General features: G+C 40.4%; 1 protein-coding gene across 3 annotated transcripts in view; it reads right to left on the reverse strand.

The window, feature by feature from the left end:
• Positions 1-17,459, reverse strand: part of TRIM36 (tripartite motif containing 36) — a 38,982-nt gene that overhangs the window by 16,583 nt on the left and 4,940 nt on the right. The window contains exons 1-4 of one of the 3 annotated variants that reach the window (XM_084881380.1): positions 13,542-13,848; positions 11,375-11,609; positions 2,283-2,608; positions 256-402 (exon numbers count right to left, since the gene is read on the reverse strand). In XM_084881380.1, the coding sequence (XP_084737506.1) occupies positions 256-402; positions 2,283-2,608; positions 11,375-11,609; positions 13,542-13,568 (735 nt within the window). In that variant the 5' untranslated portion in view covers positions 13,569-13,848. Of the gene's footprint in view, positions 1-255; positions 403-2,282; positions 2,627-11,374; positions 11,610-13,541; positions 13,849-17,459 lie in introns of those variants that run through there. The other 2 variants (XM_084881379.1, XM_084881378.1) reach the window with 2 other exon arrangements.

The raw sequence follows: 17,459 nt of genomic DNA on the forward strand, positions 1-17,459 counted from the left end.
ATAGCTGTAACGCTTAGACAAAGTCTCTGGTTAATAACTCCAGTTTTCTCTGTCCTCAGACACAGGTAGTCTGTGTTTATGTAGTCTTAGTTTTAACCAAGAAGCAGTGTCCAATTATTCACAGGTCTCCAAAAAGCATAAGCACTAGTGAAACAGAGCATATAAGTTCATGATTTTATAAAGCAAAAGTTAAAGCATAAAGCAAAATAAAGATAAAGAACAAAATTTAGTTCCAAAAATAAACACAAGTCCTACCTTTAAGGTTTTGTAGGCACTACTCATAGTGGTCACACGGTGATTGGAGTGATTACCACCCAGCTTACAGAGATGACAAACTGGCCTCCTACATAATTCGCAGTACATGTTTATTCTCTCCGTTTCATGTTCTGGGCACATTAAAATCTATCGAGTAAAAGAATAAAATTATAATTTAGGGCCATCATAGCTTGTGGGCACTCAAAGTCCCAAAATACAAAGACCTGCTTTAGAAAATCACTAAATAAAGCCATATAAAAGATAACAGTATAAAAATAAATAAAAGCATTTGGTATATTATATGAAAAGTCTCTATATTAGAATTACTATTGTTCAATTTCAAATGGTCAATTAAACATGTATATATTATTTACCCTAAACTTGGTGATAAGATGGTGAAAATTTCATTCCTATCAGACATAAGTAGAATGTTTTAACCAACTTAGAAGGCTCTGACCACACTGACGAGGCAACTTTTCTTAGTATATATATTTTATTGATTTTTTTATAGAGAGGAAGGGAGATGGATAGAGTGAGAAACATACTCACATAGTAACTAAGTTGTAAGGAATAAAAGCTTTAAGAGAACAAATTATAGTTTTTTTAATCTATATAAAACAGAAAGTAGTGTAAGTGAAGATAACAAAAATCATTCTGGTTCACAGTCACAGAGCAAGGCAAGCAAAACAAAGTTCTTTTGAGCATTATTACAGAAATTGCTGAGTATTTAAGAAATATAAATTCTACTTCAGATCCTATATAGTACATATTACCAGCTTCAGAATATTAGGCTGTAATTATACTTACTTACTCTAAGTACAAGTTTAGCTAACTAACAAGGTCAGGAAATGCTTCCTAATCGAATCTTTTAGGTAATTATGGGTTTATCATATTAAAGCACAAAAGTCTATCAGCTTTAATCATTTTAAACATTTTTCTCTTCTTTTTCCCCCCCAATTACAGTTGATATGATTATCTTAGTTGCAGGTGTAACCCTCGAGATTAGACATTTACATAACTAAGCGATCATTCCAATAAATCTCAAACCCATCTGATACTTTAGTTATTAGAATATTATTGACTATATTTCCTATGATATACTTTACATCCCCATGACTATTCTGTACCAACCAAATTGTACTTCTTAATCCCTTCACCTTTTTCACCCATCTCTCCAACCTCCCTTCCCATCTGGAAACCATTAAAATGATCTCTGTATCTATGAATCTGTTTCTGTTCTGCTTGTTCATTTTGTCTTTTAGATTCAATTGTCGATAAATATTTATTGCAATTTTTTATTTTTATTTTTCCTTCTTAAAGAAGACCCTTTACCATTTCATATAATACTGGTTTCGTGATGATGAACTAGCCTTTTCTTTTCTAGGAAACTCTTTATCTGTCCTTGGATTCCCTTGCTTTCCATCACTTTGAATATTTCTTGGAAATCCTTTGCGGCCTGCAAAGTTTCTGTTGAGAAATCAGCTGACAGTATCATCTGCAACACATGTGGGACCACTCCTTTTCTTATCTCTGCCCCCCTTCCAGTCTCAGTGTGGCTTCTTCTTTAAAACCCTAGTTGTACGACTTCCATTCAGCCAAATTTCAGGTGGTTCTAAATGATGGTTATGTAGTTTAGTTGTAATTTTGATGTGGTTGTGGGAGCAGGCGAGTACTGCATTCACCCTATGCTGCTTGCCATCTTAGATCCCTAGTTAGGACTGGAAGAACCTAACCATTTTAATCTTAAAGAGCACATCCCAGATCATCTTCCTTTTACTACTCAGAGTTATCATTGTGAACATTCATGTACTATCTTTTATTATACTGTACTATAACAAAGTGAACCATAACATTGCCATCAAACCTATGAGGATGTTTAACAGCATAATAAGTAACTCAAACTACTAGGCCTTAATTTCTTATACCAGCTTTAAAGTTCTTTTCTTTCTGACTGTTAAATTCTAGACTTGCAATAAATCCTTTTTTAAGATTAAGTTTAACATTCTAACAATAAAAACTTCACTTACCTTGGGTCTAAAATTAGTGGTTGGGCCCACATACTCATGCTGGGCTTTTATAGTACCCCAAGGATGATAAATTTTGAAGCATTCATTGCAGTAGCTTGCACTACAGTCCATGCAACTTTTTGTGGATTCTTGAGGTGGTGGTTTACAAAGATCACACATAATGGCTGTGGCTGCCCTGGCTGCCTGCCGATATCTTTCAACAATGGTTTCCAAAGTGAAATTTCTAAATAAACCGTTGATTCCTCGCTCTCCAAGATCCACATCATGCTCACAGCCAGGACAAGGGAAAGTAGTTGTCTTAGGGGTCAATGAATTGCGCTTCCAGCCTGTGTAATTAGTAAGTCCTTGTTTAGTTACATTGGTAGGGAAATGAATAGAATGAAGAAAAAAAGGAATTATGTTTAATAAAGACATATATCTACAAACATATTCCAGAACTATAATAATTCATATTCTGAATCAATTATATTCTAAAATTGCATTTAAAAATATTTTCACTTGGTAAATAAAAGACAGACACAAGTTATTAAAGTTATTAAAATTAAAGAGGAAAGGAAAATATTCTATAGCAAATCCCATATAATAATCATTTTAAATCAAACAGACATATGGACAAAGTACATAATACAATACTACACAAGGTCAGGATCTTTTGAAATTATATGATTAACATTTATAGTTATTTTTGTATATCATAAATAATTTTATATATCAAAGAATTTTTATATATCCAAAAGAATTTCACTTCCATTTAAATAAACACAGCATAGGCTGTGTGATAAAAATAATGATTCATACATAAAAAAGCAGGAGTCCTTAAATTGGGGCTCCATAAATAGGCTCCAAAGTGATCCAAATAGTTTTGCAAACTATTTGCAATTATATGCAAATTTTGCATCTATGTTTATGCATATTTTCTTTAAGTAATCCACAGCTTTTATTAGTCTCAATTTGTTAAGAACCACTGCAATAGAGGGATTCCCATTGTAGTATTGCTTTATTTGAGGTAATTCAGTAGGCAAAATCATTAGTTAATTGAGTACAATCTATAAAAGAGTGAAAAGCTCATTCATAGACCTAAAATCTAGTGACTTTAAGAAGGACCAACCATTTAGTATCTTCTTATGACCTGAAAAAAAGAATCATTAAGGTTACTTAATTCAGTAAGCCAGAAGTTACCCAAGAAGTATTACAAATAATTATTTTACAATATATACACAATACAATGACCATAACATCACATTTTAGTTCAGTATTGTCCTGATTTTAACAAATCAAGAAAACCAAGGCATAACAGTCCTTATCCACAGGTTCACGAGAATCAAGAGTTGTCCATTTAACATCAGAGCATGCATACTATAGCCCTACCTCTATTTATAAATCTAGTGTTAGAGTAGGTAATCTTGGTTGCCCATAAAATAACTACCTAAAAATAAACACAACTTCTTAAAACTACAGCTTTCTTTCATACTGCCATGTATCCAGTACCAAAAATGAATGGTTCAACTTAGTATGCCACACTTAGACAAGGTCTTTAAACAGCTATATTAATATTGCCTTGGCACACTGCTACCACCACTGAAAAGACTATCTTTAAAAAAATGTCTGTCATGATAGATGTAAAGGCAAAATTTGGCAATCGGGGGCGGGAGAGGGGAGGAGGAGGGTCAATGGGGGGAAGGGAACATCTGTAATGCTTTCAACAATAAAGATACATTAAAAAAAAAATTGGCAATCAGTTCACAATATTATTCATTTAAAGTGACTTTACAACATGTTAGATGGCACTGGGCCCCGAAAGCTACTTATGTAAAAATATGCAGAACGTTTTTAATATCTCCATTTAAAGATATTTTCGCCTTTATATTTTTAAACACACACCAAAAAAAAAATGCATAAAGAAGTTACCCAATAAAAATCTGAAAATGCTACATAAAATATATTCTTGTACTAACTCTAAAACATGCACTACAGTTCAAGATGTTTCACAGCACAGCAGGCATATAGTGAAATAAGCAGCAAAGCTTGTTTTAAAAACACATGCCAATGAAAATTTCATTTAGTGAAAAAAACAAGCCAAATAATTCTGGAAGTGATACAGTGCAGTGGTCAAGTTTAAACAAATGGAAATTCACTCTTCATTGCATGCTTCCACATATGAACTAGATGATAAAACTTAAAATGGCTAACCAATACTAACAATCAAATGTTTAATGGGTTATTGGTTTTATGAATGAAAGTTATGATCAATTAAGTAATGGGATAAAGCAAAATTAAGTCATGATAACAAAATCATGCTTTAAGATGTACACTGGTGATATCATGATTTGGGCAATTTCCAAAAAAGTTTCATCCCTTTTCTGTAAACCGCTTTTAACTTATTTTTATAATAAAAAAATATAAAGTGTAAAGCATCATACTAAACTTCTTAAATCAGACAAAATATCCTGTCTATTTTTCTAAACAGATTTTAAAAGCTCTCACATTTTTTTATAAATGCTAAAAAATCAATACATTTTATTTCACCTGTCTTATACTTTGACCATTGTTTGCATAAAAACAAAACAACAGAATATATGTTCAAGGCAATAAGGAGAACATCTAAGGATATTCTGGGAAGCAATTCTAATGAAAAAATTCAAGAAATGGAACTAAGACTAAAATGTGTCAACTTTTACTCTTTATAGCTATGCTAATATAGTTAGCAACCATTAGCCAAATGTGGCCATTGAACTTAATGCACCTCGGTTGCAAGCTCCCCGCCCGCCCCCCACCCCCTGCCCCCTTGCCAGGGCCAGGAGGCAATCAATCAATGTGTTTCTCTTACATAGATGTTTCTCTGTCTTCCCCTCTTTCTTCCAAATATCCTCATGTGAGGATTAAAAACAAAAACAAAAAACTGCTCAATAACATGATATAACAACAACAATAAAAACGACTTAGAAAGGTAAGGAAACAATGTAGGCCAAGGAATGCAATTTTATGTCAAAATGTATTTGTGGGGCCAATAATACACCCAAATGACTTAAATACTGTCACCATGCATAATCAGTTCTTATCCTCATATACCTTTAATCAAAAAACAAATTAATCAAGTATAAATCAATACAATTTAAAAACAAAGACCACAAAAAAAGTTCTTCAAATTGGTTTATACCAAATCCCCCCAAAAATCAGCTTTCAATCATATGTTTTACCATTTAAATACCAAAGTATTCCAAAACTAACAGAGTCAATTCATGACAGGTTCAAAAACTCTGCCAGCTGCCTCCTCTCCCACATCCTGGCTAGAAACAACTTCCCCCCGTTACCACCTGGCAGTCTGTGGCTCCCTCTGCACACACTGACATTCATGTTGGGCTTCCTGGTGTTTGGCGATGGACTGGTGCATGATATTGCCAGGAAAAGAATGCTTCTTTTCGTACATTCTGGCCATCTGATTCCTGCCATTATATTTAATTTTTTGTATTATTCGTATTTTCAACTTGCAAAACCTTTTTCTCAACTATTGCCTTAATTAAAAAAAAAAAAAAAAAAGGTAATAAGCAATGAGCTTTTAAAAAGCAAACTGCTCCTACCTTCCCTCCTTAATTGCTGAATTTCAACATTTAAAATTCTCAGGGACTCACTAAAGCCTGCTGCTCAGAGAAAAAATTACGTGTGGCTTCTAGAACTGACTGTAAGATTTTAAAATCAAGACGTGTAGAGGAAGGTAAGGAAGACAGAAAAGGGATAACATTTCAGATGTTCATTTTCTCTAATAAGATATAAGGTATCACCAGGATTTCACAAAAATATTGGCCAATTTTACTATAAAGGTCAACTGGAGTAAAGAACTTTTTAAAAATAAGATAGGTCAGCCCATTTTTCATACAGAATCAAATACTTCAGAAAGCCTAAAAAAGCAGTGTACACTATTTACCCAAATGGGTAAGTTCCCTATGTTACAACTCAAATACTTTAAAACACTAACAAATAAAAGACACCATATGCATAAAACAAAGACTATGTTTTTAACTACAAAAATTATCATCATCTTTGTGCAAATCATTAAATACAGAAGAAAGTACTGGCTTATTTAAACCTCCCCAATGTAGCAATATGGCTGTTAACACAGCTTTCTTCCACTACTAAATAAATGTAATAAATGTAAAGGATTTAAAAAAAAAAAGGGGGGGGGGTCATCTGTAATAATGTCAGTAAAAAATAAAAATTAAATATAAACCTCAAAAAAATAAAAACTAACAGATATTTTCTTAAAAAAAATATCTTGTCATGCATATTGACAAAATGCAAGCACTAGTAATCAGTGCTACCTTTAATGAACTTGCTCGGAAATTTAGTCCTGTTGACCTTTTCAGCCCAATTTGTTCACTTTCTACAAAATTTTGAAGACTTGACCACTGATGTTTAAAACCTTATCTACACAGGGTCGTTTAATTTAAATCTAATACTATACTGCCTGCAGCCACACAAGCGATAAAGCATTTTCTACCTCTCCACCCCAAAGATCTCCGTTGTGACGCTGTGAACAATGAACAGAAAGCTGGATTTAGAATTTAATTTAAAAGAGAAGTTTCACAACTTGTTAACAAAAGATAAAGCAGTATTTGTTCTACATATAACACAATGATTGAGTTAACAGTAAAAAAAAAAAAAAAAAAAAAGTGCTTTTCCTAGTACACATAGTATTTATGAAGCTATAACTGTAAAACATTTATCAAGCTTATCTTAGAGTTCAGAATTAATCAGTACTGTTACAGCACTTGAAAGACTTACACTTTATCTTACAAATTTGCATTTTTAAATAATATTTCTGGTAACCATTGAAAATACAAAGTAAAATCAAGCATTTTTTGTTTAATTTTTTTTTGCTGATGTAAATAACACTAAATAAACATTACTAAAACCAACTATATCTTCCTGACAAAGGGAAATACAAAATAGGAGGAAAGTCTATATATATGGTTAAAAAATGTTCTTTTATTTTTACATAATCTAATATATGTTTTTTATATACATAAATCTAACTCTCCTTTAAAGGCACTTTAACTTTTAAAATCTGTCAAATGTCCAATGCAGTGCTAGTCAAGGGATCATGTGAACCTAAAGTATAAGCCACATATTTTAAATTTCCCAGTAACCAGATAAAAAAGAAACAGATGAAATTCATTTTAATAATGTTATTTAACCCAATATATCCAAAATACTAGCAATTCAAAATGTAACCAAGATAAAAAATTATATTCTTTTATATTCTTTTCTTTTTTTCCATTTTAGGTGTTCAAAATGCAGTGTATATTTTACACTTACAGCACATCTTACTTCACATTAACACATTTCAGTGCTCAACAGCCACACGTGGCTAGTGGCTACTGTACTGGACAGTCCCAGCCTAATTAATTAACCCCTTAAAAAACCAATGGCAAACTAATTTTTGGAATTCTACTCCTCCCATATCAATTACTCAGAATAGGGTCTCTGGTTTCCTTCTCAAAGATATCTAAATGATGGGCCAGAAAAAAGGGAAAAGTTACTTACCCATGAATTTAGGTTTGATCTATCCAGAGAAAAGTTATAGGCAAATGCCCCTCAAATGGAAGGGAACTATTTTAAAACTGGTGACTGTGAGACAGATAGGAAATCTTAAAATTTGCATTCATTTGCTAAAAACCTCCAGGACTGACTACACTTGGAGCCTTCTCACCCTCTGAGTGCTCTATCTGTATCTGTTAACTTACGTTTTACATTCTTGATTATTGCATCTCTCATTTAGCCATGCATCATAACTAGCAGGTAACTTAAATATTTGGCAAATGAATGAAAGCAACTGGTACACAGAGGCACAGCACCTCAGGGTTGGAGAATACATGGGAGATGATATAACAAAACTGGCCTGACTTACCACCCCAGGCAGAAATCCCCTCTACAGTACCTGCTAGTGATGGTCACCCACCCATTGTTTAAAACAAAACTCCAAACACTGAGGGCCCAAAAGCTGGATGGGTCAGGGTCAAAGATGTGTTTTGGCTGCCTCGACCCTATGTTGAGCTTGCAGAGTGTTTTAAAATAATTTGAATTGACTGCCAACATTTAGAAAACAGACTTTACCTCAAAACCACTATCAGGTTTTTGTTAGGGAGGAAAAAAACGTAAATCCAACCATCTGGAATTCCCAAACTCAAATGATAATTCACTAGTGCCAATTGGCTACTGCTCCATAAGACAAGGCACCCATTCCAGGATAATCGGAAACCACACCCACTACCTTCAACAGGATTGGCCAAGAGTCAGCTGGCTGCTGACACCTGGGCTGCTGGTTTTCTTATAGTAATTGAATTAATGAGAAAATGAAATACTTATTGTCTCTATGCCTATATCACTTTAATTCTTTGATTTATATCAAAGAATTAAAGTGACAGAGGTCCTGTATTTATTTTTCTGGGGCCTGCTTCATTAATGTACCTGTTTGTCCCCTGTGATAGGGCATCTAAATTTGACCTCTATGAAAAATCACAAATTTGACCCTAATTTAAACACTTCTAGTGACAGTGATCTGACAAAATTAGGCAGCCCATTTCATTTTTGGACACCTTTAAGTGTTTTTTCTCATGTTAACTTGAAATCTGCCTATTTCATTGGTTCCTTTGCCAGGAAGATGCCCACTGTACTGCTCTCTTCCACAAGACAGCCATTATGTTCTGTCCCTTCTCCAAGTTAAATGTCTTTATTTCCTATAACTATTCACAGAAAACTTTTCTAACTTCCTCCCTCCACAGCATAATCCAACTTAACAGAGTTCTTCGTAAAGAAGGGGGAGGAACATCTCAGCAATTCTGTTTGATCTAGACAGAGTCAAGTATGGTGGAACAGATCTCTTCTTCTGGAAAAAACAAAAAACAAACAAACAAAAAACACGCCACTATTGCATATAAGTCCTATGGCATGCTTTGAACAAAACTTGAAGCAGAGGTTTGTCATTTACCATCCACTCAATACATATTTATTGAACAGTTATCGAATATTGTGGTAAGTTCCTGAAAACAGAAGTGGTTCACTGTATTTCATCTATATCTCATTCCTACTTCATGTTAATCACATTATAAAAACTAAACAAGTCTTAAGATTAAAAGCCTACATAAAATACAGGATTTCAAAAAATACATATGTAAGCACAATCGAATTATAAACAGGAATACTAGTACATAACTAAAATTCCTTTTAATGGTCTGTGCTAAATATTAACAAACAAAAAGTAAATTTTCCTTGGTCAGTCAAGCAGGATCCCTGATTAGTCAATAAGGATCTAGACCAGGGGTCCTCAAACTTTTTAAAGTGGGGGCCAGATCACGGTCCCTCAGAGAGCTGGAGGGCCGGACTATATGAACTACTAATTCCTACTGTAACACCTCGGCTGCGCTCACTGCCCAAAAAACCTGGCGGGCCGGATCAGACTCCTCTGCGGGCCGCATGTGGCCCGCGGGCCGTAGTTTGAAGACCCCTGATCTAGACTATCAGGCTGTTACTGTCCTTCTTCCCCTCCTCAGTGCGCCCACTTCCTAGCAGGGATGGAAACAAAGCGATGACTTCACAATGAGCATAATCCTCTCGGACCTCATACCCCCTGCACTCCCAGCCACCTAATGCTCCTTGTTTGTATACGGTCATGCGACATAACGACAGTTTGTTCGGGGACATAGACAGTGGTCCCATAAGGTTATAACAGCCCTGAAAAACCTCGATCACCTAGCAGCATCAGAGCCATCCTAGCACATAGCACAACACATTACGTGTTTGTGGTGATGCTGGTGTAACCAAATCTACTGCCAGTCATGTAAAAGTATAGCACATACATTATGTAGAGGGCATAATACTTGATAATGATAATAAATGATTATGTTACACATTATATATTTATTGTACTATACTTTTTCTCAAAGTGTACTCTTTCTACTTATTAAAAAAGTTTCCTGTAGAACAGTATGCCATATTATACCAGCAATAGCCTCATACATCTTGTGTTTTCTGTGTCTCTTGATGGCATCACCATCTCTTGTACTTGATTTAATCTCATGCTGTTTTGTACAGTAAGATGATGTACAGCACCGTAGCCTAGAAACAATGGGCTCTATCATAATGTGTAGCAGGCTTGTGTAAGAGCACTCTATGATGTTCACACAAGCACTAAAACGCCTAATTACACCTATGCAGTCATGTGCCATCTAATGATGGGGATTTGAGGATGTATCCCCGTCATTAGGCGGCACATGACTATGTATGTATAATTTTTATATGTCCAAAGTATCTTAGTGCTTACCACTTAAAGAAGCGCTGTTTTTTAAATAGAATACTAGTCTTACAACAAATACACTCTCTGATGGAGCACAAAGACAAAAATGTCACCCAAGGAGACTCCATATCACAGCTTAGACCAAAATAGATGGTGTTCCTTAAAATGTCAATAAAGAGAGAGATGCTTTTCTGATAAAAATTTTCTTACAAGATTAAAAAAGTTACTTCTATACTATAAGAGGAAGAAATGAACAGAGAGGAGGGAAGGAATAAACTTAAAACCTCAAAGCCCAAATGAGTCAGAGTTGAAGCCCTGAAGTCTGATGCTATGGCCACTCAAGCATTCTCCATACAAAAAACATGCCTAACATGATATGATGCTCTGGTGTTTCTACCCAACCCAGGCCTCCCCTCGTTACTCACTGCTAACTTTGGTCCTTCATGTTTCAGTGGCCTTGTTCCCAGTGATTTCAATTTAATTTATATCTGCATTAATCTTACTATGGATGTCCAGAAGAAAATAACTATCCCAACAGGAAACAATTTAAACATCGGGTAATAATAAAGGTACAGTATATATGCTATACATCTCGTTAGATCTACTTCTTTCATTGTTACAAAATTCCACTACTATTTAAATAATGACAAATGTTATGAGGATTAACAAGGGGGGGGGGGGGGAGCTCCTTTAACTACGGTTTTAATTTATTCACCTGGAAAGATTAACCCTGAAAACAACAAAAATAATTCCCTTTACAGTAGTCAATGGAATTCCCCGACACCAATGCTCTACCACATACCTGGTCTGTTAATCCTGTCAATTTTATCCAAGCTAGGGGAGGTGACCCAAAGCCGAGGACTGCTCTGATTGGAGTTGTCTGATCCCACATCATTGAATGAGTCATCAAGTGTCAGCAGGAGTTCTTTCACACACTTGTGACAAATGTTATGTTGACAAGGGAGAATCAACGGGTGGGTGAACAGCTCCTTGCACGCTGGGCAAATGAGCTCTCTCTCGATATTCTTAATGGTAACCTGAAATCGAAATCAGAATCAAAGACTCTTAGTGGGTAAATATAGGAACATGCTTATACCTCTTGTAGAAGTACATGTGCTTACCTTTCCAAAAAAAAATAATTAAGAAACAGATATATTTTTAAATCCGAAGTTCCTTTTTGGCTATGAAATATTGTACCATTAACTCCTTCTCAACACCCAATAGCCTAGAGCTGAAGTGGCATGACATGGTAAAAACTGAAGTATGAGAAAAAATTAGCAGGAAAATATTAGGAAATCATAATATTTCATCAATTATCAAGTATTCAAACCATCACTAATTTACTTTTTTAAGATTTCAGTGAAATCTTAAAAGCAGATACCTTCAATAAAAGTTAAGAATATAGCACATTAACTTTGTGAGTAGCAAATAACAAGAGCTGGTCAAAACAAGGTTAGCCAATACGTTCATGGAACTCTCCTTAAAAATCTATGGACAAAGTGAATTATCAGCAATTCCCTGCATTAAATGTGACCAATGTCATGCAGGTTACAGCTGCAAACTATAATGGAGGTAAAATGCTTGAGGCTCTTATGCTACTATATGAAAGCAGTTATCTTAAAAGCACGTGAATAATATTGAAAGGATAAGGCTTAGAAGGCAACGTTGTAAGTGCTTTCAATAGTACAAGCTTGCATTATTTCCCGTGGGGAACATTTAGAATCTTATCACAACTAAAAAGGTTTGATAACCTCATACCAGTTTTCCCATCCTTTCCCTAGGCAGTCCCCCCCCCCCACCGGACCCCCCCACACACACACGTACCAAACTTCAGGGGCTACGGATGCCTGCAATTTTAGTGATAGTCCAACATTAAAGTACTCATAACCTTGTACAATCATGTCAACTGCTGCAAATGCACAGTTACAACTGAATTGAGCCACTTTTTTTTTAATTAAATAAAAATGAATGCTATTCTATTCCCCCTAAAGTGACAAAAGTGCTTTAATCCCTGACAATAATAGCTCGACAGCCCCTGGCTCAATGGGTCTTTGTAGCCTTTCTTGCTGCATCACTCACTCAATAAACACAGGGCGGGGCACGGGTTGGTTGTTCCGTATGGAAAATAATACAGTTAAAATGTAATGACACAAGAATAAACTTTTATGTACTCACAAGTGATAAACCTACTTTTGCTTAACAAAAGCCCACATTATGTCATAATTTGAGCCCATTGGGAAGACAGCCACAACCTCACCCTTCACATCAAAGAATAGAGAGTATTTACACCCTATTTCATTTTCCAAGAAAATGGACAATTCAAGGGAAAATATTGTTCAGAATGTCCTCACGCCCCATTTCATGGGGGGTTTTCTTCCCACTGTTAGGTCTAAATCCATTTCCATCTTTCTTGTACATAAAGCACTCCATAAGCTTTTTAAGCACAAACAGTTTTTACCCAGAAGATAAATTAGTGTTCATTTTACATCCATGGAGGAGAAAACAATCTGATTAAGAGAAATGGGACGTGGCAGTGCCCACAATTAAGCGGGTTCAAAATAAATGAGGTTCGACAGGAAATTAACAAGTTCCTAAGAACTGCCTATCCGACCCCTTCACACCCCGGCGCCGGCCCCGCGCTCGCAGACAAAGGGCGGCGGGGCGCGCGCCCCGAGCCCCGACTCCGCAAAGCGCACTAACCCCGCAACCTGAACTCCTCGGAGAGCCCGCCCGGGTCCCCCAGGTGCTCCGATGGGCGACCGCCGCACCCGAGGGCGCCCTCTCTCGGGCCCGGGCCACCCAGGAGCTCGGCCCTCGGAGGAGGAGAAAGAAAGGGGGCGCCCCGGGGTGCGGAACCGGCCGGGGCCGGGGCCGGGGCCGGGACGGCGAAGAGGAAGCGAGGCCGCCGCGGCTCCCGCCCCGGAGCGCCGAGGGGCACAGCCAGCCCCGGGGCCCCGGCGCCCGCTCACCGGCGCGTCGGAGCCGTCCCCCTCCATGCTCGCCTCCGCCAGGTGTCATCAACCGCGGGGGCGCGGGGGCGAGGGGCGCCCGGCAGGCAGTGCTGGGCGGGCCCTGCGGCGGCCCGGGCTGCGAGCCGGAGGGCGGGCTGGTCTGCCGGACCGACCGGAGCGGCGGGGGCAGAGGCCAGGGCGGGCGGACGCGCGGGCGCGGAGAGGCGCGTGGCTCCCGGCGGCGCCCCGGGACCGGCTGCGGCGGCGGCTCCTGCGGACTGCGGCGGGCCGGCGGCCGCGCGGGGACCGGGGCTCCGGGGGCGGGGCGGGGCGGGGCGTCACCTGGGCAACAGCGCCCACCGCACAAAGGGGGCGGGGCGATGGCGGCGGGGGCAGCGGGGGCGGAGAGACAGGGCTGCGGCCGGGCTGGGGGTTTGGGGGTGGCGATCGCCCCCACTCCTACCCCGGCCGCCCAGGTCGCCCCCTGCGGGAGTGGGAGGGCGGAAGGGAGGGCGTGGCGAGGCGGAGGGCAGCTCGGGGCGCGCTGCGGGGCGGCCCCCTGCAGCCTGGCTTCTGGCCTGGGGGGCGGGGGGGGCTCCCCCGCACTTCCTTTTGCTCTGCGGGGTCTGGGGTTTAGCGTGGCACCCAGCATCCCCAACAAGTCCCATCTCCTGACTCCAGTCGGGTCAGTGCTCTCGCCCCAAGTCCGCAGAACCCCGCGCTGCGGCGGCGACCAGGGCGAGACCCTGCCCATCCGATCCCCGCGCCGGCCGGGGGTTCCCTAAGTAGTGGGTCCGGGTCCCCGCCCCGCTCTCCTCCTCCTCCTCTTCCGGCGTGTTCACTGGGTGAACCTCACAGTCCCGACGGAGCACCAGCCATTCCTATTCCGCTTTTTGCTTCTGCTTTTCCACGCGCACAACGCGCTCCGGCCGAGGGGCGCGCACAGACCGCACAGGGTCCCCCTCCCAGGGGCCGGGCGGGAATGAGATCCGAGAGGCTGCAGCCGGGGAGGCCCGCCCGCCTCCAGGCAGCCCTGCCCGGGCCCCCCAGCGGCTCCGCGGCTCCCCGCCCCACCCCGGCCCTGCCCCTGGGACACGGCGCGGGGCCTCGGGACAGCTGCCCGGAGCTGCGGCGGCGCCCGGGGACCCACGTGGTGGGTGCCAGCGGAGGAGCGAGGCGCGGCTCGCACAGATCCGGGACCAGGATTGATTGTAAACTACACCTGCCACGCTCAGGCGCGCCCCTTCCGTCTCGTTTTCAAAGCAAACGGAAAACAAATTAACCTGGGATTGTGGGAAGCCGCATTCGATCAGCCACCGCCCTCCCGGCGACTTAGTAACTCCATCTGTAGGCACAGACCGAGCCAACAGGCGCTCTCACTGCTGGGGGAAGGGACCACAGCGCGGGGCGCAGCATGCCCTGCAGGTGTTGAAATGCTCCCCACTTTATTCCGTGTTTGGAAGAGCCCTCTCGCTGCGGAAAGGTGTGCGGTCTTCCCACAGCACTGGCAGCGGTGGTGGCCTCTAATCCGGTCGGCAATTACAGACGGTGCAGCAGTTAGAATGAGGACAATGGAAACCCTCCATTTACAGATGAGGTGCAGGGAGGATGAACGCCCTGCCGAGCAATGACTGGGCTTTTCTGACCCGCTGAAAGGCTGTTGTATGCCCCCCACCTGCTGGAAATTGAGGCTGCTTTCCCCCTCCGGGTTCTGAAGCACCCTCATCGGGAGGGAAACATGGATTGCCTGTGGAATTTAGTTACATACATGTAACAAGCACTACTACACCATGCTCCCATATATTTATGTTAAAGCTCAACCATTAAAAAGCATCTATAAATCAGTTTCTGTTTGCATTGTTGGTCTGGCTCAAATAATTCCCCTCTGGCTGTAATCTCACATCAATACAATTATCTTAATTGGGACCTTATTTATAGAAACTAAATTTCTATCATCAACAATGTACATCCATACCATGAAATATTAGGCAGCAGATAAGATGAATGTACTAATGAGAAAGGATTTCTAAAAAATAAGTGATTTTTTAAAAGTACAAAACCATACGGTGGATTTTGTATTTTTAAAAATATGGTTTTGGCCGGGACCGGTTTGGCTCAGTGGATAGAGCGTCGGCCTGCGGACTGAAAGGTCCCAGGATCGATTCCGGGCAAGGGCATGTACCTTGGTTGTGGGCACGTCCCCAGTGGGGGCTGTGCAAGAGGCAGCTGATTGATGATTCTCTTCATCAATGTTTCTAACTCTCCCTCTCTCTTCCTCTCTGTGAAAAATCAATAAAAAATATATTTAAAAAAATGGTTTTGTACTTTTAAAAATCACTATTAATATATATTTATTTATTTTTAAGAGGAAGAGAGAGAAACATCAATGAAGAGAGAGAATCACCGGTTGGCTGCCTCCTCACATCCCCAACTGGGGACCAAGCCCACAACTTGGGCATGTGCCCTGACCAGAATTGAACCTGGGACCTTTCAGTCCCCAGGTCGACACACTATCCACTGAGCCAAAACAGCCAGGGCAAAATCACTATATTTTAAAAATCCTTTCTCTTCAGTGCCTATGAACATATTAGAATTTTGAGGGCAGGGCAGGACAGAGAGGTAAACTTGTAATAACACAAAATGCGTCTACTGTAGTATGGAGGGCCAAGAATAAAGTGCTTCTTTTCCATAGATGTTGGAAAGCTTTTAAAGGCTTTTAAGTGAGAATGACATTAAAGATCTGTATTATTTTGTTTTTTAAATCATTATCACTCTAATTTGCATTTCATATGCCATCCCTTAGTGCCTGCCCACCCCTTTCTAGTTTGGAATATCCTAGCATCTCCTTTTCCAATGCTTTCTTTTAAAATATGGGTCAAAATTCAACCAAGGAAGCCTGTTATGCCATGCCTAACACCCTCTACTCAGTCCACAGATCTTCAGCACTCTTGCCTACATTGTGATATCTTGTGCTTAGTGATGTAACTTAATTGCTCATCTGTCATAGAGGCATGAGCTGTCTCGAATCTATCCACTTCATGAAGTCCAAAAGGTCAAGGAATGATGTCATCAGTTGTCTCCTACTTCACCTGCCAAAAACGGCCACTCCCCAAACACACACACACACACACACACACACACACACACACACACGTACGTATGCAATGCAGGTTCAATCATTGTTACCTGACATTAAAATATAAACCTGCTACCCTTTAGGGGCTATCCCCTACTCAGTAAACTGACCAGGTCTCTTTCCATACCGACTCCTAATACCCAACAAGAGATTAAATTACTGGCAGAGTCAAGTCCTAATGACCATGGTGCATATTTTAGTAAGTGCTTTAGGCACCGCTGGCTCTGAATCTGGTCTGAAATCAAACAGCCAGGGCTTCACACTGTTAGTATGGCCTAAACGAGAAGTAACAGGTGCCATGGCCACATACTCCCACACATTGCCCCCTGCTGTGAGCAACCTGGTACAATGTTAAGAGTCCTGCCCGGTCTTAGGGGAAAGAAGGAAGTAGGCAATGCAGTAAATCACAGGGCTTCACGGTGACTGGCACACACACTGTCTGTGCCGCCGGGTATCAGAAGGTTATAGGTGAAGGGACAATAAATGGCGTTTATCAATTATTGACTCAAGCCTCTGACAGGCCAAGCTCACCTGTCATAAAGTGTTTCTATGGGAGCAACCTCAGGGGAGGGAGAACAGTGAGCCAGGAAGTTCAGATTTCCATTGCCTCGCCAAACCCTATCATCTTTCAAGCTGCAGCTCTAGAGCCTCCTTCCGCATTAGTCTAGTTTTCATTGATGAGCTCCCCTTACTCTGAACTCCTTTAGCACTTAGACTCTTACCACTCAGTTTAAATGCTCTCATTTTGTACACTAATGTTTGATGTTTTATAAGCCTTATCTTCCCATCCATTTAAGCTT

Source organism: Pipistrellus hanaki (assembly GCF_964339955.1).
Source record: "Pipistrellus hanaki genome assembly, chromosome: 4".
Lineage (NCBI taxonomy): Eukaryota > Metazoa > Chordata > Mammalia > Chiroptera > Vespertilionidae > Pipistrellus > Pipistrellus hanaki.